The 25,750-nt window shown below is 40.9% G+C and overlaps 7 protein-coding genes across 14 annotated transcripts in view; 4 read left to right on the top strand and 3 right to left on the bottom strand.

The window, feature by feature from the left end:
- The first annotated feature begins 767 nt into the window (after window positions 1-767).
- Window positions 768-4,789, top strand: emd (emerin). The gene is made up of 7 exons (XM_058052266.1): window positions 768-882; window positions 1,004-1,082; window positions 1,325-1,420; window positions 2,692-2,726; window positions 2,991-3,016; window positions 3,147-3,203; window positions 3,278-4,789. Exons 2-7 carry the CDS (start codon window positions 1,004-1,006, stop codon window positions 3,459-3,461), a joined length of 477 nt encoding a protein of 158 aa, XP_057908249.1. The 5' UTR covers window positions 768-882; the 3' UTR covers window positions 3,462-4,789.
- Window positions 4,384-8,241, bottom strand: si:dkey-93l1.9 (uncharacterized protein LOC562339 homolog). Of its 2 annotated transcripts, XM_058052264.1 has the most exons (6): window positions 7,776-8,241; window positions 7,397-7,477; window positions 7,016-7,163; window positions 6,045-6,279; window positions 4,808-4,943; window positions 4,384-4,650 (listed from the first exon to the last, which is right to left on the bottom strand). In XM_058052264.1, the coding sequence occupies exons 3-6, from the start codon at window positions 7,079-7,081 to the stop codon at window positions 4,569-4,571; spliced, it is 519 nt and encodes a 172-aa protein (XP_057908247.1). In that variant the 5' UTR covers window positions 7,082-7,163; window positions 7,397-7,477; window positions 7,776-8,241; the 3' UTR covers window positions 4,384-4,568. The 2 variants fall into 2 exon arrangements, with proteins under 2 accessions (XP_057908247.1, XP_057908248.1); XM_058052265.1 differs by lacking the exons at window positions 7,397-7,477; window positions 7,776-8,241 and adding an exon at window positions 7,267-7,382.
- mrpl49 (mitochondrial ribosomal protein L49) lies at window positions 7,769-8,634 on the top strand. Its single transcript, XM_058052263.1, has one exon. It carries the CDS (start codon window positions 7,787-7,789, stop codon window positions 8,321-8,323), a length of 537 nt encoding a protein of 178 aa, XP_057908246.1. The 5' UTR covers window positions 7,769-7,786; the 3' UTR covers window positions 8,324-8,634.
- On the bottom strand, window positions 8,611-11,765 carry haus7 (HAUS augmin-like complex, subunit 7). Its single transcript, XM_058052262.1, has 9 exons — window positions 11,642-11,765; window positions 11,101-11,216; window positions 10,945-11,015; window positions 10,735-10,796; window positions 10,327-10,508; window positions 10,147-10,258; window positions 9,815-10,027; window positions 9,620-9,731; window positions 8,611-9,205 (listed from the first exon to the last, which is right to left on the bottom strand). The coding sequence occupies exons 1-9, from the start codon at window positions 11,696-11,698 to the stop codon at window positions 9,111-9,113; spliced, it is 1,020 nt and encodes a 339-aa protein (XP_057908245.1). The 5' UTR covers window positions 11,699-11,765; the 3' UTR covers window positions 8,611-9,110.
- Window positions 11,766-12,226: 461 nt separating this feature from the next.
- On the top strand, window positions 12,227-14,405 carry las1l (LAS1 like ribosome biogenesis factor). The gene has a single exon (XM_058050521.1). The coding sequence runs from the start codon at window positions 12,401-12,403 to the stop codon at window positions 14,111-14,113; it is 1,713 nt and encodes a 570-aa protein (XP_057906504.1). The 5' UTR covers window positions 12,227-12,400; the 3' UTR covers window positions 14,114-14,405.
- Window positions 14,406-15,087: 682 nt separating this feature from the next.
- Window positions 15,088-18,540, top strand: crebzf (CREB/ATF bZIP transcription factor). 2 transcript variants are annotated; one of them, XR_009119716.1, is made up of 5 exons: window positions 15,088-15,261; window positions 16,689-17,241; window positions 17,342-17,502; window positions 17,690-17,764; window positions 18,166-18,540. XR_009119716.1 is itself a non-coding variant. In XM_058050522.1 (4 exons), the coding sequence occupies exons 2-3, from the start codon at window positions 16,733-16,735 to the stop codon at window positions 17,388-17,390; spliced, it is 558 nt and encodes a 185-aa protein (XP_057906505.1). In that variant the 5' UTR covers window positions 15,089-15,261; window positions 16,689-16,732; the 3' UTR covers window positions 17,391-17,502; window positions 17,690-18,159. The 2 variants fall into 2 exon arrangements, 1 of the variants encoding a protein (XP_057906505.1); XM_058050522.1 differs by lacking the exon at window positions 18,166-18,540 and having other exon boundaries at window positions 15,089-15,261; window positions 17,690-18,159.
- A 1,606-nt stretch (window positions 18,541-20,146) lies between these two features.
- atp2b3b (ATPase plasma membrane Ca2+ transporting 3b) overlaps window positions 20,147-25,750 on the bottom strand; it is a 51,634-nt gene continuing 46,030 nt past the window's right edge. For 3 of the 6 annotated variants that reach the window (XM_058050515.1, XM_058050514.1, XM_058050520.1), the window contains one exon: window positions 20,147-24,013. In XM_058050515.1, the coding sequence (XP_057906498.1) occupies window positions 23,519-24,013 (495 nt within the window). In that variant the 3' untranslated portion in view covers window positions 20,147-23,518. The remainder of the gene's footprint in view (window positions 24,014-25,750) is intronic. The other 3 variants (XM_058050518.1, XM_058050519.1, XM_058050517.1) reach the window with 1 other exon arrangement.

Here is a 25,750-nt window from a genome sequence, read left to right on the forward strand (position 1 = left end):
GGGATGATATGTAAAAATACACTGCTATGCAAGCTGTGCATATACTAAATATAGATAGTAAATCTACACTGCTATGAAAGCTGTGCATATAGTAAATATATGTAGTAAACACTGCTATATACTGGGGCATATATTGTCCCGCCACCCCCACCCCAAAAACATTCATTTTCTACTGCTTTTCCTCAACGGTTGCGCGGGTGCTGGAGCCTATCCCAACTGTCTTTGGACAAAAGGTGGCGTACACTCCGGACTGGTCAACAGCCAATCACAGGGCATATATAGACAAACAACCATTCACACTCACATTCATACCTATGGACAACTTGGAGTCGCTAAATTTTTTGGAATGTGGGAGGAAACCGGAGTACCCGGAGAAAACCCATGCACGGGGAGAACATGCAAACTCCACACAGAAAGGTCAAGAGTGGAATTGAACTCGGATCTCCTAGCTGTGAGGCCTGCGTGCTAACCACTCAATGCGCCGTGCAGTCCAAAACATTATTCAGATTGGAGAAATTACAACATAATCAACCCTTTTAATACCATATAGTAAAATTTATAAGCCCTCTTTTCTTGGTTCCATAAATGATTTTACATTTGTATCATATGTAGCTGCTCTTTTGGAACAAAGGGCCGCAAATGAGCATAATAGATCCCCTTTAACAACTGACACACAGCCAGGTTGCATCTAGAACGAACCCCCTGCAGTTGGACATGAAACAACTGAAGCCCGAGTATCGAGGTTTTCCCCCGTTGATATCGACATTATCGATATTTGAATCGACCCGCCCGCCACTAGGTGACGCCCTCTTTTCCAAGTCTTTCAACGAACTTGACCGGACGCTTTTTTTATACAACCCGGAAGTCTTTCCTGTATCAAATGTAAGTTTAAGTCTTTTCATATGGGTTTCTAATACGTTGTTTTGGTTTCTTTCGCGTCTCTTCGAGCTTCTAAACTCGACTGTTTACGCGTAACTATCTGTTTACACATCTATCTATACAGATGTCTTTGAGTAGAAAAAGTGACGAAGAGCTCAGCAAGATGCTCTCCGACTACGGAATTAAACACGGACCTATAGTTGGTGAGAAATACAAATACATTCAACTCAAACTCGTTAGTTATTACCTGTTTTTTTGCTATCCAGAACCTCTGTATTCATGTTTAAGAAATCGAATACTAAAAATGGCATTGTTGTAAACGAATGGCATAGTTTCATACTACGTCACGTGTTATGCCCACATAATTCAACTTCATTGCATAGTTAGGTTGCAGAGTGATGGGTCTTCGTGGAGATGAACATTTCTGGTGATAATGTGACCATAGACTCCACTCGTAAGCTGTATCTAAAGAAGCTTGAGAAGGCCATGGGACAACACCCAGGACAAGCCTCCTCTGATAGGACTTACTACAGGGAGGAAGGTAGGATGCTTCACTTTTATTTCCTGTCTACGACACCCATAATAGGTCATTTCAATTCCGTGGGGAAGGATTTATGTGTTGAGATCTTGGCTTTTCATGTTCCCCTTGTTCCGCTTGTGTGGGAGGCTTCCTCTCCTCAGTCCAGAAACATGAAAAGTCAATTTCCAGTTTGTTTGTATGATTAAAACTCTTCCAGGCTATGGCCGCTTTTATCAATGTGTTTAGTCTTTTATACTGCAGATATACCTGTAGATTTGTTTATAATACTGAACTGACAGCTGGGATAGGCTCCAGCATGCCCACAACCTTTGTGAGGATAAGCTGTACAGAAAATGGATGGATGGACTTGTACACTTATCAATGCGACAATTTAACCCTGAAACGGGTTACAGTGGAATAAATAAATAGGTGATAATACAGGTATAATGTACATTACACATGTACCACTGCTGAAAGAGCCCACTTTTTTATGTTTTTGTCTTAATGCTTCATCGATCATGTTTTTTTTTTTAAATCAAGTATCGATATCTCGTGCTTTGTTTGGCCGTCCTCGAAAAACTATTAATAGTTGCTGTGAGACGCGCAAGCCTGCGTCTCTGATTCACCTCTTCTAACCATCATCATTATCATTTATTTACGGTGAGTACTGATACATTTTAGCATTTGAAATGTGTTTCATGAGGCATATTTAGGGAGATTTCAGATATAATCTAATCTACTTTAATAGGTTGCTATTATTGCAAATGAGGATCCAAAATCGGAGCGGAACATCAACGTCTAGGTAGCAGAAAGGCTTGCATGGCCGTGCGTTAAAAAGAGTGTGACTTAATTTTTGTCATGCACTGGCAGGCGTGGAAAAGCAGGAATATACTACATTCCTATTTTTTATTATTTATTAAGAATTGTGAATAAACTGTCCTGGAATTGAGTCATGGAGTTATATGTGAGAATGTATGTGTTGCAAAATACTAAATCTTTAGTATTTATTTTGCTTTGTTCATAGCCATTATATTTACTGAAATAGTATTCCAATACTATACTTTCTACTATTCACAGTTTGTTATTAGTGTTGTATCACATTAACACAGTTTTTGCTGCATTTAACACAAAATCTCAACTTGAAATTGTAGAAAGAGAGACAATGTTGATATAACTGGTACTGTTATAAGCACACTATAAGTATTACATGACTTAAATAAATATTGTATTAAAATCTCCAAACACAGCCAGAAAAGCAGTGAAGTGTACTTATCAGTTTTGTGTCTTTACAGAAGAAGAAATTACGTACATCACGTACCACAACCCGGTGAGTATTTGGTTCTCACTTTAAATGGAGCCTAAAGACTTACCTTTTTACAAAGGCCTTTTCTTAGCCTTTTTTAAAATATATATATACCTTTTGTTGTGTTGTTTTATCGCTTCTCTGTAGGTTTTATGCTTTCTTTGTAGCACTTTGAGATTTCTGTAATGTAAAGTACAATATAAATAAAATGTATTATTATTATTATTATTATCACTTTTCTGCGTAAAGTAAATCATCACTCATTCCATCCTGCTTTCATTTTCTCAGGTCAAACATGAAGGTTACACAAACACGTAAGTGCAATGTTCCTACACATGTGACATTTGTAGTAGTAGTTATCACGTAGTTATCACAACCACTTATTGTCTACTACTTTGGCTATATTACCGGGCTTTGGACTAAGTGAAGTATTTCTCTACCCAGGCCGATGCGGAGACGTGACCATGCCAATGAAGATGAGGAGTCAGATGAAGAGATACAGTGAGTGTGTCATCTTGTCTCATAAAAAAACTAAAGAAATGTATCCAAACATGGTACTCCCTTCTGGAATTAAGGCCCATCCAGTGTGGTAGAAGAGCCGGTAACCAGAACGCAGTATATTCCAAAGAGGGGGCCAAGTCTGGATGCAGCGTGTGGCGAGCGATAATGATACTACTGCTGATAGCAGTGTTAGCAGCTGCCTACTACATGTATTGTCAAATCGTCAACAAGGACGAAAATCCTTTCAGGCTGGATTAACGTGTAGGATAACACGTTCATATTTTTCTATGGTCTTTTAAATTTTGTGAATGCTGTATGCAAAGCCAAATAAAAGATGTACTGATATAGTAGTACAAAGTGGGACGTTTCAACACTATGAGAGATTTGCTTTAGTAAAGTGAACATCCAACTAAATGTCATGTCCTTCGAGGGTTGCCAACTGAAAAAACTAAAAGCCTAAAAAGGACCTTCTATGTCCCTTATTAGTTGGAGAATGTTGCTTTATATGAAACTTTACAGCAGAAGTACCTGCCTTTTGTGGAACACTAAATCATCATGTTTTACTGTAGCGACCCTATTATAGTCTACTAGCTACTTTTCAGTCAAAAAACATACATCTAATTAAATCCAGGTTAGGGTTACTCAAATAGTATAAAAATCAGATCAGGTGTGGAATCAGATTTTATATTTAAGGGAGTTGTCAATCCAATTCCAGACTCAGTATGACCACAAATTAAGAAACCTGTGTGAAACTGTGCAATTTACAAACATACTGAGCCTTTAAGGGAATATTGCTTGTGTTTTTTCTTAGCTTTCTTGCACATGCTAATAATTTTTAGATAAAGGTGTTCATCATTGCTTTTTTTTTTTTGCTGGATTTCACGGTTTGATTTGCATGTTTCCGTTCATTATGTATATGATGATGGCATAGGAAATATGAATGTTTTTTTTAAATAAATACTTTCATATACATCCAAATGGGCCTCCTCGTGTCACGTTAAACCAAACACTCAAATATTTTTCTGCATGAATGGACACAAACAAAGATATTGTAGAAACTCTTACCAGGGGAGACCAACTATATTTGTTTCATATAGTCTCCTAGCATATTGCAATGAAGTTAACATTAAAGATTACAAAAGATAAAAGTGAGTATAGAAACATTTGGAATAAAGCCATATAAAGTAGTACTATACTGTATATATTTACATGTATAAAATTATAAATAACATAGTATGTGCAAACATTGCATTCAATATGACATGAAAATGCAGCATCATCACACTTAAAAACTGCCATAAGTCAATGCAGTGAACATGCAAAGACTGTACAATTGAACACTTGGAGATAACGTTCACTGCCGACTTAAAGGCCAGTTATGTTGAGGTCAGCAGGCTGAGTGGATGTATGACGTGCTGCTTCTAACATCATGGGCTCAGCGGCTGACCTAGAACATAAGAACAAACTAGTTAGCCTTTTAAAATCCCCTTTCATGTTCTGTGTAAACGGCACCGACACAAAATGGGTGGAATTTGAAGCGAGATGCATACAGTCCGTTTTAGATGCTACAATGTTAAAGTACGACATCGTGTGCTTTTATTTACCTGACAGCATGACCCTCAAAGCCCATCGCTGTGATGAAGATGTTAATGAGGACGGTGAAGAAGACGAACACCGTCGCCATATTGTTCATCCTGTTCAGTTTGGCGTGTTTACGCACGTCATTCAGATCATACTTTACTGTTGGAGCAGAAACAAACGAAAAACATGATTGATAACATCAATTATAATATACGGTGTATAATAATATAACATTCACCAACTAAGATGCTCTAACCCAGGGGTCTCAAACACGCGGCCCGCGGGCCAAATGTGGCCCGCAGGACACTAGTTTGAGGCCCCCGCCTTGATATGAAAGTTTAATGTTAGTGCGGCCCGCACAAGTTTGATATGGATGCTGTATGGTATCATGTACCCAGAAAAAATTATTACGTTTGATTAATGTTCATGTTAAAGGTTAAATAACTGTTAATAGTTATCCTCCCTATCCGTGTGGAAGTGGTAAGTTTTTGGCTATTTAAGTTTAAAGGAAATAACTTGAAGGTGACCGTTTAGGTCGCTAGCTCTCTAGTTTGCGAGTTAGCATGTGTCTCAAGACCCTGCAGTTGCGCAATATGTTGTAAATAAAAAGAGTATAAATGTGACTATAGTCGTGTTTTGTCATGTCTACAGGGCTCTAATAATGCTTTGTTCATTTTAATCTGAAATAAATAATTTGTCTACCCACCAACTATATGTGGTTTCTTAAGTTTTTATTATTTGCCGTTTTATTATTATTATTATATGTATTTATTACTGATTGATTGATTTTCTTTATTCTTGATTTGTTTATTTATTTTTCATCTTATTTTGTGCAGAAAAATAAAAATTAAGATATTTGAGAACAGTGGAATGTTTTATCAGAGATTTTCTTGTAGAAAATCGGAACCAAAGCACTGAAAAAGTTTGTATATTTTTCTGTTTTTAATAAGTGCATTTTTGTTTTTTTTTGGAAAACCTGATGCGGCCCAGCCTTGCCCAGACCCTAGCTCCAGTGGCCCCCAGGTAAATTGAGTTTGAGACCCCTGCTCTATCCTTTTCCAACATCAAGTGTGACTACCGATGTTTGACTCGTTTGGCTGGTTTTTATTAGTATGCGGAAATAAATCTATTCATTGGTAATTATGGCGTGGAGAAAAACAATTGTAATTTTTCCTTCTTGGACTTTAGAAACAGTTTGTTCCCACACTGTAAAAAAGTGTCAAGGGGACGAAACTTATAGAATGTACTTTAGCCACTTGCCTATAAAGACAAGCAGTAGACCCACGATGACTTGCAGTGTAATGGACACGGACAGTAAGACAATGAGGGGGATGTAGAAACGGTACTGCGGCCCCACGTAGAGAACCGTCTTTAGCTGCGACGAGTTTGCCATCAGTAAAGCGACATCCAGCATGCTCTGAGCCGCGCTCTTCTTGGTGGCATAGTGGTTGATGTTGATGGGCCGATACACTTTGCCTGAGGGTGACGTCATTGCCTATTGGAAGACACAAGAGGTTACACCGTAAACAGTATTTTTTTCTTAGCTTTGTTTACAGGTATATGAAGGGTAACTAGGAAGACTGGGAAGAAAAATGAACAAATTTTTTTGCCAAACATGTGCTGCAAGGTATGCTGGGAAGCATGCCCAGCAAAGCTAAAATATGCAATATTTGTCGATTTGTAGAGGGTTTTCTATTTTATTTTCCCATATTTACTAGCACAAGGCTATTGACCCTATATGAAAATGTATTTTTCCTCCATACTTTAAAGTTTTAAATCACGTTTTCCTTCACAGACCTGCTAAGCCTTGGGAACCCCCATCCCAAACCACAGAGATGTGTTTGTTTGTTTTGTCACTAGGCACTCAGGTGTGTCAAGAGAAAGGAGTGTCAGTGACTCACCTGGTCATAGAGACAGATTTCAACGTGTTGCCACATTAGTAGTTTCACCATAACTCCAGACAAAGTGCCGCTAAATATTCAACATGAGGGTTTTTTTCCCATGCTAGTGTGACAATAATAGTGCAGAAAAGGTGTAAGGTTTAGTTATGTTGTCTTTTCTGTACATCACATCTTCCAAAAATCCAGTTCCACAGGTAGGTGAGAAATGACACTTACACTGCAACTCTTGACTAACAAAGCGCTCATTCATGTCTGTTTGAACACGTGTCTCACCGGCATTCTTTAAAAAAACATAGTTTTCATATAATAACTAGATGAGTGTGGCCTTACCTCTATATCGGAGGGTTTATTATTCAGAGCAATGTCCTCTCTGTAGAGTGTGTTCCCTCGGTCCATATTTTGTTCTTTCTTGCTGTTGTTTTCTTACGTCTGATGAGAGGCGGTGTCAGAAGTACACTCCCGGGCTCCTCAGAGAAAGCCGAGGGGGATAGACAGGAATAACAAGTCAGGAAACTGGAGTTACACTGACAAGAGAGACCCCTCCCACTGTGTGGCTCACAGGATGACAACATAAAATGTACCATATGTTTCAGTCCTTCCTCCCGGGATGTGACTCCTCCTCATTTTGTTGGTCCAAACATAATAATGATATGTCTTCATAGTTCCTGCTCTATGCAAAATGATTTCTTGGGGGGAAGTCATAATAAGCACCTGATTGTCAGAGGTTGTCCATACCATCCCCAACTAGTGAATCCTGGTTGTCAGAAAGCCCATACTCCACTCTAGCAGCACCTACACAATGAAAGAATAATAGGAATATAAGAATAATATGTCCTATTGTCCATTATTATTATTATTATTATTATCTAAATTGAAAAGGAATCTCCTTAAAAAATTATCAAATCCAATGATTAAGTATGCGAATATGGGATGTTTATATATATATTTTAAATACATTCTGTAACTAAATCCAATTAGTGTCATTTGAGGTGTAGTGCAAGGAGCAACCGCCGACCAGCAGGTGGCGGTGTTTCTTCCTGATGGCAACTCGACGTCAAAGATGCTACTTTAGTACTTCCGCCGCCCTCACCTTGTTTAATCATGGCGGTCCACTACAACTTTGGCTCCATGTTTCTACGCGGGGCGCTGCGTGGAGCCTTTCGTTTCCACAAATGGACACCAGGATCCTCTGCTGCCGTTGTAGGTCGAAGGGCCGTTTGTGGCACGGCACCGAAAGACACTAATGCGGTAATAGAAGAGTCAACTGAAGAATATACATTTGTCGAGCGTCTCATCCCGCCGACACGGGTCCCCTCTCCGCCCAAGCACGCAGGGCCAACCCCGTCTGGATGGATACCTCCGGCAGAGTTACCACCGTCTCTTCCTTACATGATTCGACGCTCCCGCATGCACAACATACCCGTCTACACGGACCTGACCCACGGAAACCGGAAGATGACATTGGTCCGGAAGGTCGAGGGTGACATATGGGCTTTGGAGAAAGACGTGAAACAGTACTTGAAGGACGTGACTGGCAAAGACCTGCCCACTCAGGTCAATGAGGTGACGATGACCCTGAAGGTGAAAGGTCATTTTGATAAGGAGCTGAAGGAGTGGTTGACTACAAAAGGCTTCTGAAGGAGGCAGACTCCAGAACTCTTTCTGACACCAAACATGCTGTGTGGAGTCTATGGACTTTATCAAGCATGTCTACGTTTATATATATATATATATATATATATAACATCAGCATTGTCAAATATTCAATCCCAGCCTACTAGCAATTGCTATTTTCCTGATTGTTCATTTCCACACATGTAAATACATGTATACCTCTCATTACTTGTGTCCAGTACACTGAGTAGAGAGGATGTTGCTGCATTGTTGTGGCTTCATAAAGATACTTCAAAGAGTCAAGTGTATAGGACTATTTATCTTTAATTTCAAAATAATAAATACAGTACAGAGTAGTATAGGGTTGTTGAAAAAGAACAAACCGATGTAGTCAGTGTGATAGTATGAATTAATTTGAGGGTGTGCACCAATATGCACAACAGCACTGAATATAGTATTATGACATGGTATCAACATTTAAGACCAAATATAAAGGTGAAAGGAAAAACTGTAAAAATACAGTATAGTGGTGTGGAAGAAAGTTGGCCCACGCACAATGTTTTTTTTTACGCCATCTTTTTTGTCAAAAGTGTTGGCTCTGCAGAATTAGCTAGCTGAATATTTCATTAAAAGGAGGGACGTTTACTACTTCACTTCTCAATAACCCTACAGGGGTAAGCTACCGCATTATCCAGTAATGGCGTTTTGGTGTCTCACCAGGGAAAAAACTGCTTTTCCTTGATGAAATATTACATAATGAAATCGGTTTAGTCTTTTTCAATGACCCTGCATGACATGAGGATGGAGACATTTATTGGTGTATTGTTTGCTGCATTGGCTGCACCGAGGAATGAAGACGGGAGACAAAATCTTTGTAGCGCCTGGTTAGTTCATCCAGTTGCTCGGCTAGGAAACAGAAGGGGGAAAAAGCAATGAATGAGACTGCCGCCTGATTCATTCCAGTTTAAAGTTGTGTGTCGTAAATAGACAATGATATGATCATAACTGGCTTAATCTACAGTTAAGTACACAATTAGTATATACTAAATTAAAGTATAAGTATAGTATTTGGTGAGATAAAAAAAATATCCGCCCAAAACTGGGAGTATCCCTAGTTACTCTCCAATTTACGTACCATGGGTACCACAAAATGTCATAACTCAGAACGCCGTGGACCACCTGTGTATATATATATATTCAAATATGTTTAACATTAATATAATTTCCTTCCAGAAGATACCCATTCAACAAATGATTAACAAAAACAACTGTACATTTGTTAAGAGAACGTAGAAGCAGAATAAGAAAGCAGGGACTCACATAGATTGCTTTTCTTTCCCTGACTCCCACAGCAGAGTTTTGTTTGCAGCTGGCTTACTTGGTCGCTCATACATGCTGATGCATCAGACACTTCGTTTAGCATTTCCAACTCCTGCACAATGAAAGACAAGCAGTTTTAGCCTGGTGTGTTCACATAGCTCTACAAACAATAAGTGTGTCCGTGTATGAATGTACTGTATTGCAGGCCAGCAGCAGATCGTGTACTCTCTGGAAGACTTCGGTCTCTGTGCTAAAACCCGGTGGCTCTCGAGTGCAGCAAGCGCTCAGGTCTGTCTCATACACGTGGCAGAAAGTAGTCATCAACTGCTGGAGGTCGCCCATTGCCAAATTCAGTGCGCTGGGAGTGAAGACACCGGCACTCGGCACCTCATTTTTCAGGAACTCGCACTTAAGCAGAGCAGACCACACTTTTTAGCATTGTGGCAAGCATTAAGTGACAAATTGGTCATCAAAACTGCATAGTGAGTAAAATATTGCTAGTATAACTTGTTGACTAAATGTCACACCTCAGACTGTAGCTTCTCCAGCACGGTGCGAGTAGACTGAACAAGGGCAGCAATGTTCTCAGCATCGTCTCTTCTTGGCTTGTGATTTGATTTGGTACTGTTGTGTAAAGCCCTGTGATAAAGAAAATGTACTAAAAGACCAACAGAGTTGGGTTTTGGGGGGAAAAGGGTATAACATACATGTTTGAAGGCCACGGGTCCAGGGAGGGCGTGAGCATTTGAGTGAGATGAGGCAGACTCTCAGTAGCAAATAGCGTGTTCAGCAGCATCTCTGCACCATGCTCAGTGGTCACACTGGAATCTAGAACCACGGCGAGAAGTTGCTCGAAAAACTGAAGCTGCTGGCGGCAATTTGCATCCCCCTTGAAGGAATAATAATAATAGACACTATCAACAATGGATGGTGTGAGTGGCTGGCTAATACTGTGTATATTAGGTGCCCTCTAGTGGGCAAAGACAAGAACAACTGATTATCATCTTAGATTTGTTTTCTAAGGACAGCCTAACTCTGAAAGGTACTGTTGGCTATAGCTTTGACCCAGTGTTAGCAGTTCTAGCTATTTCAATACCACTTATGCATCATCCTACCTTTATCAAGTCCAGGTTGTCTCCTTTGCACAGCATCAAGTCCTGGCCAAGTACAGCAATCCCTGTTTAAATCGACAAAATAGAACCACATCTGTGCATCCACCACAATTTATATTACCACAACTGTATCAACTTGAGGCTTGAACACATGAATATTTCAACAATTATCCCCTCAGACTCCCCACAACAATCCATTAAAAGATGTATTACCTTTTATCAAAATATCCGGGTTGCTGATCTTCGATGCCCTCTCTTTCAAACTGGCAAAGTTTGGGTCTATACTGCGAGGAGTAAAAATGTGGTCCTTTTAATACATGTTCATATTGAACTTGCTGCATGCTGTGTACGAGTCTGCTTATTCCAAACCTGCAGCAGATCCAGGTCAGTATGTCAGTGCGAAATTGGGATGGAGTGCATAGGAGCTGCAGCATGTCCTCAGAATCCTGTAAGCACCCATCTTCTAACAAGGGACAGTGCGCAGCCTAAAGACAAATATTTCATTAAGTCAGCTATGTTGAGTTTTGGTACTAATGCACAAACAACAATACAGAACTTGGGCTTGTAATGAAACTGCCTTTGTGTCTAAGTAGAATAATGATTGAAACAATGACTTAATTTTCAAAACACAGTGATTGTATTCTTCTGATATTATCAACATGTACTGTATCTCGCTTCACCTTTCGATTACAAAAATTCTCAATGTCCAACTTACATCCTATAATAGTTGGAAAGCAGCTGTGATATAATCTTCTTATTCACCGGCGATAAAGCTTAAAAACTATTTTTGGCCGAGACATTGCTACTTTAAACGGAACTGAAATATTGCCACCTAAACTAAAGAAACGGAAGACAGGAAGTGATAAACAAACAAACACTGTATTTTGTTTGTTAAATAACACAATACTACCAGAAGACTTGTGTAAATGCGATGGGCGACCACTGTATCATTTGAAGCATCCGCCATTTTCTTCTTCTTCTGTTGACAGTGCCCACAGAGGCGGCAACTTTCTTCTTCTTGTCTTTAACGGCGGATGCAGACTATATTAGTGCTTTACCGCCACCCTCCGGATATAAATGGTTTTACTCTATACATTCGCTCTGTACATTCTTTTGGAGTATTACAATTTATATTACCAATTGACAAAGTAACGGAATAATGGTCACTTTCTATTGTTGTATCCTTAACGACTTCCAATATAATATTTTCTGCTAGTGTCGGAGATACCAATGACAAGTTTATACGGACTGCACTGTCGAACCTATTCTCATGGATGTGCGGCAACTGTTGTTACTTTCGGGAGAATATGTGGGGTTTAAAAATATATATAAAAACATAAAAACATTTCCTAATACAATATTATAATAATAATATAATATTATTATACAATATTATTCCCGTTTCTAAAATAAACTATAATCAATGGCCACTAGGTGGCGACATTGAGGTATAGAGTTCACAAAGTACCATAAATTAAAAAGAAGAAAAAGAAAATACATTTCCGGCCGACATCCTTCCGCTCCTTGGAAAATAGCTGAAAGTTTGTAACCTCTGATCGCTTTTCATTCTCGTTTAAAACAGCATTTGCAATCCTCGTTTGAGTTCTTGCCATTTAAATGAATTACTGAATTATCTACACGACCGCCGCACACCTATTTTGCCTTTAAAATGAAGAAGAAGGGCTCCGTGAAGACGCGCCATGTGGTAGCATGGATCAACAAAGCTGAGTGGGATCAAGTACGGGAATATCTGTACTCCAAAGATTCCGCCTTGCAGAGGAATGCTCTCCATAGGATATCGGCGTGGAAAGCCAGGTATGCTAACAGCACTCCTGTGGCAATGGACTGCACCGCGGACCTGGTGAGATGTCAGGTTCTGGATCGATCCGGGAAGCTGGACTCTCACGATCTGGTTCTGCTTTACGGCGCAGCTTTGGTCAGGTTTACTAACTTGATCACCGAACGCCAGCAAGGCAAAATTGCCCGTCCCTTGAGGGCACTTGCTGGAAACTTGAACATCCCAGAATGGATCATTGATTTGCGGCATGACGTCACTCACCGTAGACTCCCTACCTTGAAATTGTGCAGAAAGGGATGTGATGTGGTTCTGGAGTGGCTCCAGCACGAGTATTGGTCCAGACAATTGGGAGGAGGTCTAAGTGAGGACTGGGAGTCAGATGCAGAGGATGGGGAGGTAGACCAGAAGCAAAAAGACGAAGATCTCATTGCAAGGCAAAAAGAAATGGAAGCTTACAAGAACGGAAGGGAACTTCTGATATCGTTTGAAAAGGAACAGTACCTCATTTATGGGGGGCTACATGATGAAAATCTTGAGAACTCATGTCCAGACCCTTTGGCTAATATAAACTGGATACTAGGTGAGATTAAGCAGTTTTCTGTGGAATGGAGTGATTTGCTGATTGAGATCCTCCTAGAAGATGGCTTCCTAATTCCAACAGCTGAACAACTGTCATCATTAGGCTGTGACACATCTGACAATGTTTACCTTTCACTCATCGAACCAAAACTCCCTCAAAGTTTCCTGCTGTTTTGGCTTCCGCTCCTGAAGGTACTTAACTCCCCATCTCTTATTCATCTCTTGCTGGAGAAACTCTTTGCTGAATTGAAGCTGCTCTCAGCGGAGCCATGTAAACACAGGCTGTACTACATTTCTGCTTGGATCTCAGAAGTCATGCTCTGTAACAGTACCAAATGTGACTACCACTATGAAACAAAACAACAGAAGAAAGCCAGACTGAAGGACAGGATATTTTCCAATCGCATCCAGTTCCGGTGGCAGCAACTGCTTTCGGCTTGTTTGGATGCACCATGTGTCAGCACCCGATATCTGCTCTACTTAATCCTGGAGGACATGGAGCATCCGCTTCCTCTGGAAACCCAGCAAAGCCTGTTGAAGCTCTGCACCATCTACACTCAAGCAGAACGCTCCGAGTCGCACCCAGAACAGAAACGACAGCCTATTTACACACTGGAGAGTTTGCACGACAAGCTGCAGCGTTCCAAGCATCACGTCCGTTCATCTGTGCTTCAATCCGACAGGAGCAACTCGTCGGAGAACAAATTGTCAGGTGCTGATGCTGAGAAAGCTAACATGCTCCAAGGTTCCTCCTGGCAGGTGTGCCCCGATAAAGTTTTATGGAAGAATTACCCCCTTGGCAGAGTCCCCGGCCAGTCAGATGACCCATCATGCCTCCTGGTGGACAACTACACACCTATGACTGTGTTCGACCAGCCAGTGGAGATGGAGAGCAGCACACAGCACAAGGTTTCTGGTCCGTCTGCTTCCACAAAGACGGCAGAAGGCTTTCTTTGGAGTCACAGTGACTTCAACAAGCTCAAGTGTGGACTGCAACTTTTTTGAGTCTCGCTAAAAAATGTATAAAATATACGAGCTTGTTGTTGAATGCACATCGTTTAGTGGACAAAACAGTCTTGTCTGTTTTATAGAATCAGCATTTGTTAACATCATTCATCACATTTTAATGGGGGATAAGTATGAACATGAAGTCTGGCAGAAGCAACAATGCAATCAGTCAAAGAATTTAACGATCACAAAAATACACTTTTCATTTAAGGCACTTTTTGCAATGACAAGGAAATGTGTGGTAACATTTGCTGTTATACTATTATGCTCAATAAAACTTCTGAATATATTATGGTATTTGTTTCCGTAGCACTCATGGGGGGTATTCTGCAAAACCAGTTTAGTGGTTTGTACTTCTGTGTTCAGCAAAGGTAGCTCTTTTAAAGATGTATCGCCATGGCAACTTGTACAAGATAAAACAACAAAAGAAGAAAACGCAGCAAAATTAAATGAATATATAAATACACCAAGTTGAATCAAACATGGGGGGAATACCTGGACATTACATCATTTTAAATGTATTAATTGCATCATGCATATGCTTCTCTGAGCAAACATATTTGATATTATGCTAATTATTGCACACATTATCAGAAACACATAATTGTATTGTGTCAATGGAGCATTGTTGTGAGCAATTTTTGCTCAGCATGCTCCTTGAGTTTGTGTCTATTCGTAGCAATTTTTTTAAACTTCAGTTTGTATCTTCCATTATGTGTCTGTGTGTTTGCGCTTTTGCATTTGGACGCTATTTTGCGTTTGCTCTTATCCGCCACTATTATGGCTGTCGCACAAACAATAAAGTAACCACGTACAAATAAGCATCCGATTTACATATACATTGTCGTAAAATCGTATATTTTCATCTTGTGGTTAACAACACACCAAACAACGTCATTAGAAAACGTAAAAAGAATACAAATATCAAACAGTTTAACCACCGTCGCTTCCGCTTTATAGCTGGAAAATCCGCCATCTTGACAGTTGAGGCGGTCCACTTCCGAGATTACCCGCACAGTATCCCCGCTACGCCTGTTTCCAGGTTGTAGGCTGCTAAAGGAATATCGTAACATCGTGGAATTTCTGTCCTATCCACGGTCGCCACTCTTGTTAGTTCGCTGTACCTTTCGCTTTTCAGCAGCGTGGTAAGTTGACTTTAGAGTTGTTATTTGAAATTGTTACGTCATACTGACTGTAGCTCACTACGCTGTTAGCTAGCTTTATAAACGTTAACGAACAATGCGCGCTGGAAGCAAACTAACTGTTTCAAAGATCATTTAGATAGTGTTATATGTATCATGTAACTAAGCAATTGACGAAAATATATATGTAGGTACAATTTCAAGTCACTTTACTGGCCTCTTAACCACATTCTGTGATCTGGGCCTTGTTAGCAAGGCTACAGGCGCCTCGTGATTAGTGTACGGCAAACACACATATTTTAAGATTATATTTCCACGAAAAAAATCCACAGCACTAACAACTTTTTGTTTCTGATCATTTACATTGTCTAAAGCGGTTTGTGTGCTAATGCAATAAGTTCCGGTCAAAGTTCAGGGAGACGTTGGTGAGACGTTAGTCTGTCAAGATGGTGGATACTCATAAAAGCTAGCATAGCGTCACTGCACTGTTGTGGAACACGTTTGTGTTTTTGTTTTGTTTTCTTAGTAATTGAGAACCACTGCCCTACCACACAATTATTTTGACACCTACATTGCATTTAAAAGAAAACGAGATCAAATTATTTACATTGTCATGTCGTGATGCATCCCAAAAATCTTGTGATATATGCTAAGGTCCATATCGCCCAAGCCTATTGAATAAATGTCTATGATAGATAAACTACAACAGTACATTGTTTACCTTTTGGGTAATATTCAGCAACTGTCCCGTCAGCAATAATTATGTTCTTTTGTGCTTCAATATCCATGGAATCTTTAGTAAAGATCAATTTGCATGTTGCTGTCCTGTAAATTAATATGCTATGACTGTTTTAGGTTTTTCATACTGGTTGATACAGTTCACACGAGACTGTGGTTTGGCACTGGATTAATTTTTGGTCTTTTTACTTATAAATGTTAGGTTTTGTACCTTTTTGAGCAAGTTGTGGTTATATTAGATTAGCTGCATAGGAAATGGATGGATGAAGCGTCCCCCTGCAAGTAAACAAACTATTTCATTGGCTCATTTTCAGTGACAACACTGCGTTTTTTTGTCACGTTAACTGCAATAGCTGCCGTTGTGATCGTGTGAAAAATGTCTGTCCCTTGTGGCCGCATGAAGGACAGTAATTGAGAAGCACAGTATTACCATTTTCTGTATGACTCTGTTCATGCTGTTGTTCGGTGGAACCAATGCTGAAACTGATGCACAGAGTGAACTCTCTTCCTGCCTGAGTGCCTGAGACGAGACTTTTTTTTTTTTTGTGTATGAGAAATGGTGTCACATTTTAATCTTGGCGTTTTAGTGACATTATCTTGTGACACCCCTATTACAAAGCACAGTGTTTTTACCAAACTGAGAAGTTGCTTTACAATGAAACACTAAATATCTACTTTGTTCCTCTTCACAGGAGTAAGTTCCACATCGTTTGGAACCTCACTCTCAGCCAACACAATGATCACCAGAAGAAGAGGCCTCTGCAATACTGAGCTGAAATCCCTAGAGGTCGAAGTGAGCAGTGCTGTGAAGACTATAGAAGATTTCCCAAATCTCCCCGAGGATTTCCCAGCCGATGACTTTGACAGTGCTGGAATCGAGCTGGATGACTTGTTTGCAATTGAAGGCCTAAAATGGACTCTTGAGCGAGACACAACCCCCCCGCTCTTTGACACAGAGCTTGGTGAGTACAGTGGCAAGAAACAAGATTGTGGAGCTGAAGTCTCAACTGCCTCCTCTCCAGAGAGCGTGTCGTCTGCCTTGAAGATAAGGAACAAGCAGCAGCAGCATTCCCTCAATCTTATAAACAAAAACGCTATTGCCGCTAGGTTGAATCGCCTCAAAAAGAAGGAGTATGTTAACAGCCTGGAAAAGAAAGTGGGTATGATGTCCACAGAAAACAACATGCTCAAAGTGGAAAACTCTCAGTTGACCAAAAGAGTGGAGGAACTAGAAGATGAGACCAGGTACCTGCGAGCTGTGCTGGCCAATGAGAGCATGTTAGCTCAGCTGTTGTCACGGCTGAGCGGTGTGAGTGGCATGAAATTATCCTCCTCACTTTTCCAGGGCGCCGACTCAAACGAGCACGACTACGCGCTCCCAAGGAAACGTGTGAAAGTGGAGGAGAAAGAGACATCGGGCGGCGTGTGCCTCCATGTGGACAAGAACCATGTGTCAGTGGAGTTCTGCACTAAGTGTGCAGAGAGTGCAAGCACATCGCTTAAAATGTAGGGTCAAGTACTTAACTGTTTTCAAGTATTGAGACAGAACTTCATATGTGGCTCAATGTACTGACCATCTTGATGGTGGAGCAAGACTGTTAATGAATGTTTATACGTAAGAACTTGCTGACTGTGCATGTATTTAATGGCAAAATGGTTTTGAGTGATCGTTACTGCTAAACCTTGTTGACAGTTTCTTCTAGGTAATGGTTGATCTACAATGAAGGATGAATGGCTTTCTGAACACCTTAACCTGCTTGACTCCATGGTAAGGATCAGACTAGACCGTGCTCATTTTTCTTGCCCCATAAGATTTAAGACATCCAGCATTGACAACGCTACTTTTACTTTTAAAAATAATTTTGGTATGACAACAGTTTGAGCATGAATTATTTTTGGTAGCTTTTTTTTTTTTTTTTTGGAAGAGTTTGGTTATAGCTAAAGTGTAAAAGCTATTTGAGTGAAATAAACTACAAAGCAATGGCTTTGGTAGAAGATTTAAAAATGACGGTGAAGGTCCACAAAGAGTCGTATTTAATTGGCTTTTAAAATACAACATATGAGTAATCCAAATTGTTTACTTTTGCTACAGGATCTCTTTGTGAACCAGCACCATTATAAGTAAGAATACTTTGATTTAGCGCCACTTGTTTTTCTTTATTGCTAAAGTGGAGTCTGCTGTTGGAGGTTGAAGAGACTGGACAAGCTGCTTCCAACGTGGCCTGGTATTTTTATTTTTTATTTTTTTTAAAGGTAGTATCGGTAACAATGGTATATGTGACTTTATTTACCTGTCCACCACTATTTCTTTGGATGTTGTCTGCGTTTTGTTGTGCACTTCAGACAAAAGTTTTTGTGCGTTCAGTACAGCCGCACCAATACTTTTTTTCCTCCATTTGAGTTCATTGGATTATTGCATCCAGAATTACCTACTTTAGGAAATTACCGATTGCCATCAAGTGTAATGAAAAGTAAATGTGTACATAACATGGAATATGTGTCTTTTGACCATTGTTGGACAAATAAATCCTATTTTTAATGGTTTCATTTGTAAATGTGCTTTGGACCTGTTGATATTAATTCATCTCTCTTTTTCTTTCTAAACAGCAAGCTCTCTGCTGATAAAGATCTTACTTTTCCTCAACATTTGGGTCAAGTCTGGTAAAGGTTGGCTGTACAAAGCACACAGTGAAAAAAGGCCGTCACAGGTTATTTCCTTAAATAGTAACTGCCCCTTTCTATACATACAATAGAGCCGTACTATTTGTGGGGTTACTTTCCAAGACCACCCACAGATTGCGAAAATATGCAAGTAATTGAGACACAACACCCACCGGACCCCCAAAACCATCCTGATACAGAGCCATGTCAAAAAGTTTTCAGAGAACAAAATCTAAACTAAGACAAAAAAAATGGTTTGGAAAGTTCACTGCATGCACAATGAACCTAGAAAAATGGATTTTACAGAAGAAGATGAACTTTGCACAACTTTTAAATATATATATTTTTTACATCGCTCTGTAGCTAGATGTTCAAGATTTCGGATGAACATTTGCAGAAGAGGCTGGAGAACCCTACCTTCTGTTTGCCATTGTTTCACAGCAATATAAATTACATTGCTATGTTGCTAGGTACCTAGCATTGTCCCGGTTGACCCTCGGCTGGAAAAATAAAAGACCGTGTCCTGGGTCTTTCTCAGGGGCTTCCTGCAGGTCCGACAAGTCTTTTAATACCTCCCTCACAAGGCTAGTGTTTGAGCATGAACTGATTAGAGCAGTGATTCTTAATCATAGGGCCGCCCTCAAGCGCCACCTATCGGGCCACAAAACTTTACAATTGTCCACCATTGGGACTTTGTAGTAGGTTATCAACTGAAGACACCATAAGTAGGCTAGCCGCTATGCGACTGTATGTTATCCACGAGACGCTCAGTTGCAGTACAGCTTCCGACCACATGGTGACGGTAATTGTCAGTTTAACAAGCTCACAGAAGATCAGAAGAAGACATTCAACTACAACTAGCAATGGAGAAGTTTTTAAAATGAAAATAAAAGTGGTGCCAGCCCCCCTCAAAAGACTCGTTTTTTACGTAAGTACAATACTGACTTCAAGTACGGCTTTTAAATTGAGAAAGCGAGGCTGAGCCGCGAGCCCAGTGTGTGTAGTCTGACGCTATATAACGCTTTAAAAGTAAAATCTAAATATTGGTCTTTTTTAATTAATAAGCCCGACTTAACCCGTCACATTTTTTCTTGCTTTGTTCCATGAATTGTTAGCAAAGGTTAAGATAGGTTTAATTAAAATCTTTGTGATTACCACATTTTATCATGTCATGTTATTCAATAAACTTTATTCAGGTTTTAGCTTGTTAAGCTGTGAGTGAATTTGAATTATTATTGTAAACAAATCAATGAGATCAATTCAACGTCAAAAAGGTTAAGAACCCCTGGATTATAGAATCTGAAAAGTCCAGCAATTAAAAGTTATCAGAGTGTTCTGCTATGGCATGAAATGGCGGACAATGTTGTGCTTTGGCATGAACTACATTGCTCCTAAACAACTTATTTACAAAAACCCTCCAGAGGTGTTTGTGAATGAGGCCCAGTCCATGCTACTGTGGAGTGAACAAACAACACAGGACCACACAGACTTTGTCAAAGTTATTATTGTAGAATACTTTGATGTATTTTTTTTCTCTTTCATACAGACAAAAGGTGTTGGACTTAATTCCCGATAAATTATCTTAGATTTCCATACAGTTTTAGTCTACAGTATACAGGTGTGTTCTTTCTCATATATAGATATTTATTCGTTTAAATAACAGGCAGGTAACTCTTTAATATATTCAAGTCTTTATGTTTTTTTTTTTTGGTCTTTTTTTTCATTTCAGCACAGTTCAGGCTGTATTTTCTGTCGGCAGAATAGTTCTGCAGTGTGCAAGAAAGGGAGGGAGGGAGGGGGGGGACCAGTCCACGCACAAAATATACAACATGTATAATGAATAATGTAAAAGCCTCCATTTCTCCCCGGCCCTGAATACTTGCAGATCTAAAAGCGCAGCCTAAACAATGCACACGATGCATTGCACTTCTGCAGTCTCTAGCTCTGTGCCACCCTCCAAGTCGTCCGGCCTCGTTTTTTTTATCCAGTCCTTCAGCTCATAATGAGGTACGTTTGTATCTCCTGTTTGTCTATTTACAGAGTCACGTTTCAGGTCTTTAAAGAGACTGAACTGCACACTTCAGGGGCTGTTCCATGGACAGAAAACACAGCCCTCAGAATATGCTCAGGAGAATGTGCAACGTCTTGTTTTCCATCAGTGGGAGCACCGGTGGCGAAAACCAGTAACCATAGTAATATACAAGTGCTTCCATTTTCTTGTTCCTCCTTAGAAAAAGCAAAAGGACTAAAAGAAAAAAAACAGCATAAAAAAAGTAACAGGAACATAGTACCTGTAAATTAAAATTGCGCGTGTGCACATTTTGGGGCGATCTGTACAGTTTGGATGCAGTCGTACAAGTTTCTAATTTTGGATAAATATATTCTTTGTCACATTCTGCTTTGCCTTCCGTTAAAAGTATCTCACAACATTATGATGTAACATGGCTGGACGGATGGACAGAGATGCCTGGAACTGGACCGTCTAATTTACAACACTGTAAGATTCATCAGGATGTCTTTTTCTTCTTTTTGTGTACTGTAAGAGAGCTGTGCTACGAGGCGTTGAAATAGACAAGGTTAGACTTGAACAGGAGTGTGTGTGTGTGTGTGTGTGTGTGTGTGTGTGTGTGTGAGACAGAGCTAACGTGGAGAGTTCATAGCACACAGTCGTGACAGTAGCCTAAATGATTCACCTACACATAAAGAGTGACATTAATGATACCAAAATGCATGCTTCCAAACAGACAGAGCAACACAATGCTACCACCCGGGTGTCGGTGGCGGCCATGATGATGATGAGCATTCAAGAAGACAAAGAGTTCTGTACAGTTAAGGATGTTCCCAGAGAGCCTTTGCGCCCATCCTGAAACAGAACTCACAGGACACGCGTGTTCCTGCGCTGTTTTTGCATGAGTTAGCATCCCTGTTACACTGCATTTCTAATCTGGGTTTACACGCGATGACATGTCAAGTCAGTTGCATATTATCCACTCTTTCCTGTTTCCTGTGATGGGGTCCGGTCAGGAAGTCAACAGGAGAAAACTGCGGTAGGGGTCCGTGTGTGTGGGAGGGAGAGAGGGGGGGGGGGGGTGATGCTGGAGGACGATGGTGTTTTGGAGGGCAGGGGGCGGCGAGATTGTTGATTTGCATCACGTTGCAGTCGCGCTCCGAGGCGACATGAAGTCAGCAGTTCACGCACACACCCGCCGTAACGTGGGACACTCTCCTGTGTTGGCACGATGGATGTGGAGGAACGTGATTCCGACAGCTCACATGGCGCCCACTGTTATTCCGTCAAGACTTGTGCTCATGCGGCTCCGCCCCTGAACGTTACATCTTCAGACACTTCATGAAGTGATTAATAGGGCAAACTAAGGGCGTATTCAGTTTTTGTATCATGCGAAAGAAGAAAAAAAAAAGAAGCACTCATAAGCCTGGTGGTGTAATGGTACAGCTGCTGCCTTTTAAAGCTGAGGGCATGGATTTTGTTTGTTTTTTTCCATATAACGAGTGCATAAGAGTCACACTGGACATAAATTTGACTTTTGGCTCAACGGTTAGTGCACTGAACTCTCCTTCCGTGGAAGGAGGTACCTAAACCAGACGGGTTACCTACTTTTATTTTTAGTCTTAGTCTGTAGTGTGACTCTACTCTTCGTTTGCAACAATTATGGAGCAAGGAACCATATTTGGTACCATCCACCGAGTTAACAATGGACTACCATATCATGTCCTCAATGCCCTTGGTTTGCCCTATAGCACTATCAACTGCTTCTTTAGCTTTTCAACATGATGACAGTGAATGCGTCGCCATCGACATGACATGATGTGTATCTAACACTGTAGGTAACGCTAAGCCTTGTGGCAACCAGCCACTCAACTCGACCATGTATCTACACCACATCATTGGAGGGGGTGTCGGTCTGGTTCGTGATGGGAGACGACCCGATGTCATGTGAGCAGGAGCAGGTTTGAGGTGAGTGCATGTTTGGTCTTAAAGGGCCATAGTCTGTGCATTGTGACCTGATGCCATTTAAAGGGATAATGCTTCACAAGCATTCAGCTTTTTTCCTCTCAAAAAAGGAAAGAAGATTAGGGAAAGCGAGGCAAAGCAACGAGTGGGATGACGAGCCAAGAGAGAGAATATCATATAGAGACATATGCCATACATCAGTTCATTATTTGCATGGGCCCAGTGTACTGTGTGTGTGTGTGAATCCCCCCCACGCCCCACACACACACGCACAACATAGCATTCGGGCAGCATTCAAGGATTGGCGACTTGATGGCAAGTTCAGTGTTGTCGCTTCCCAATTATTCCAAAAATAACATATATATATATTCATATATACATATGTATATACTGTATAGCCTTCATTTACTATTAGGCTTCAATGAATAGTATTTGTTGGAATTTTTGTTACAATTTTGTTTTTTTTTTCTCCCCCCCAAGAAGAGACAAGACACTACACACACACACACGCACATTGCGAGAGGGGTGGGGTGAGGAGATAACAGGAAGTAAAAAAAAAAAAAAAAACAACATGCGGGAGGAGAACCGAAGCAGTGTGAGAAACAATGAGCACCGTTATGTTGAGAAATGGCAAGTTAAAGCTTGAAAGATGACATGGTAAGCCAAATGGGGTTGGGGGGATTGGAGAAGCAGAGTGGGGTCAAGGGGGGGCGGGTCGTAGTTTGAGGGCTTGAAGTGAGTGGAGCTAGAAGTAGCAATCTGGGGCCATTGTCCTATCTTCTGCATGCCCCCCCCCCCCTCGATGACAAGAGAGACTGGATGAAAATGTCACATGTGCGTCCTCAAGCTCTCTCCGCTCCCGTTTTTTCCTCCCCCCCACCTACTCAGTCATAAGGTGGTCTCCACACAGTAGAGGTGGGCTAGGTGAGGGGTTGGGGGTTTCCCCAGCCGGTCCCTGGTGTAATGGTTGCAGTGTTGATGATGGTGATGATGGAGATGGTGGTTGTCGGGGGTAACAGCGATGATGCTTTCGATGTCGTCAGGGGCGAGTGATGAAGTGCTGCTGCTGCTGTTGTTGTTATTTCGGTTGCACTGGGTGACCGGGAGGCTATACTGGCGGTACGGGCGGGTGGGACGGGTGCGGGATGTGGCCTGGGGCTGAGTGGGAGGGGGTGGAGGCTTGCGAAGGGCTGGGTGCACGTGCTGGTATCTGCTGAGCTCGGATTCGTCATCCACATCGGTGTCATCAATCAGCGGGATGTTGTGGATGAGGTCATTGATGAGGAACTCCGGGTGGGCCATGAAGTTGTGGATGGAGTTGCGGGATTCTGGTTTCTCCCGGCCCTCGTACAGCGAACTACGGAATGCTTTCACCACTCGCATCTGCCGGATGAGAGGGAAGGTGTGTGGGGGGGAAACCACAAGAAAAAGAGAAGAGGAAGTCAGCCACAAGAAATGGAAAACAGCCAAGGGAAACCCATGGAGACGGACTCGTCTCCTCCAGAAGACAGACAGACACAAAGAGACAAGCACTCAGGGCCAGGTGGCTTCATGGGAACTGCTAATGACTTTAGCTTTAACAAATCGGTTAAGTGACTCTCAGCTCTATGAGAAGCAGTCATGAATTTAGGACCTTTGCAAAATGGGGCTTTAAGACGCCACCTTCCCGCTTTTAACTGCTCTATTTCTCTAATGTGCATTACACCAGCCGCTAAGCTGCACAACATCATCGGACGTTGACATCCAAATAAAAGTAATGAGGCTCCGTTAAGGAGGGAGCGATGTTAAAGACACGGGCGAGACCTTCAATCTTAGCCACTTAAGGGACGACTGCAGAACATCACTCTGACTAATTGATGCTGGACGCTTATCTCTGTACGTTTTTCAAGTGACAACGTTAAACATGTCATATTATTGTCAAATATTGGCATAAAAATGACAAATCAGATAATATCGGTAGTGTTTTTTTCTGATTGACAAGCTAATTATCAACGTATCTGGAATTACTTCCTAGTTGTAACTAAAGTCCTTAGATTAACTGGTGCCACACCTGACAGCGACAAGTAGGATTCCTTATTTATAAACGGAATATTTTCATATTTTCATAGTTAGAGCTAAGAAAACCTCTTCATTTTTAGCATCACAAGAGCCCTCAAGACATAAAATAACACCCCTATAGTCATATTTACACTCGTATTACCCAATATAGTAGACATAATGAAAGTAAAACTCATGCTTGTGTATGTTCTTTAAATATTTTCCGCTGCTATGTGAACTGAGGAGCGGACAGGAAGTGGGTTCAGAGTTGAGTTTTAGCTTCCCGTGGTTTACGGCTATAACAGTAGCCTGTGATAGGGATTATTGCGCCTGTTGTGAGATAATTCAAACCTACCATAAAAGCCTGCTATTCCCGCAATCAACGTTTTAGCTTGTTGATGGAATTAGCGCTATTATATTATTATATGTTGCATGATCACAGCATGTATATAAAACCATGATAGGTGTGTCTCAATGATGTGCATTGTTAGCTAGCTCATATTAACTCATTTCCTGGTGTTATAATGCACAGAAAAGGATTGTGAATGATGGGCAAAATTCCAAAAAAAGTGCAGTTCAGTTCCCCTTTAAATGTGCACGTATTTTAATTATTAATAGGCTATATTCAACCATGTTTATTATTGTAGAGTTCCATCCATCAATTTTTTTATACCGCTTATCCTCACAAGGGTCGTACAAAAACGGTTGTTTTACGAGGGCCTTTTTTTCTGGTAATAATTCTAATCTCCCCCACCTTGAGAAGAATCACTCTTGGAACTTAACACTCCAACTTGTTATTTTGCATTGAGAGTACAAAGGAAGTACAAAGAGTGTCCACCTGATCTTGTGTGCCGTCAAATGATTTTCAAAAACAAAACAAAAAAAAAGGTTGAAATGAGTTTGTTATTGACACACAGTTATGTCAGTTCTTACACACCAAACAGACCTTGCAGCATCCACATAGACCACAGAAGCGGCAGACACCTCACTCAATACACACCTGGCATGTGTATGTGTATGTGCATGTGTGTGCATGTATATATGTGTGTGTGTGTGTGTGATCCAACACTTGCACCGCCGGCA

This window comes from Doryrhamphus excisus, chromosome 16, assembly GCF_030265055.1.
Source record: "Doryrhamphus excisus isolate RoL2022-K1 chromosome 16, RoL_Dexc_1.0, whole genome shotgun sequence".
NCBI classification, from domain to species: domain Eukaryota; kingdom Metazoa; phylum Chordata; class Actinopteri; order Syngnathiformes; family Syngnathidae; genus Doryrhamphus; species Doryrhamphus excisus.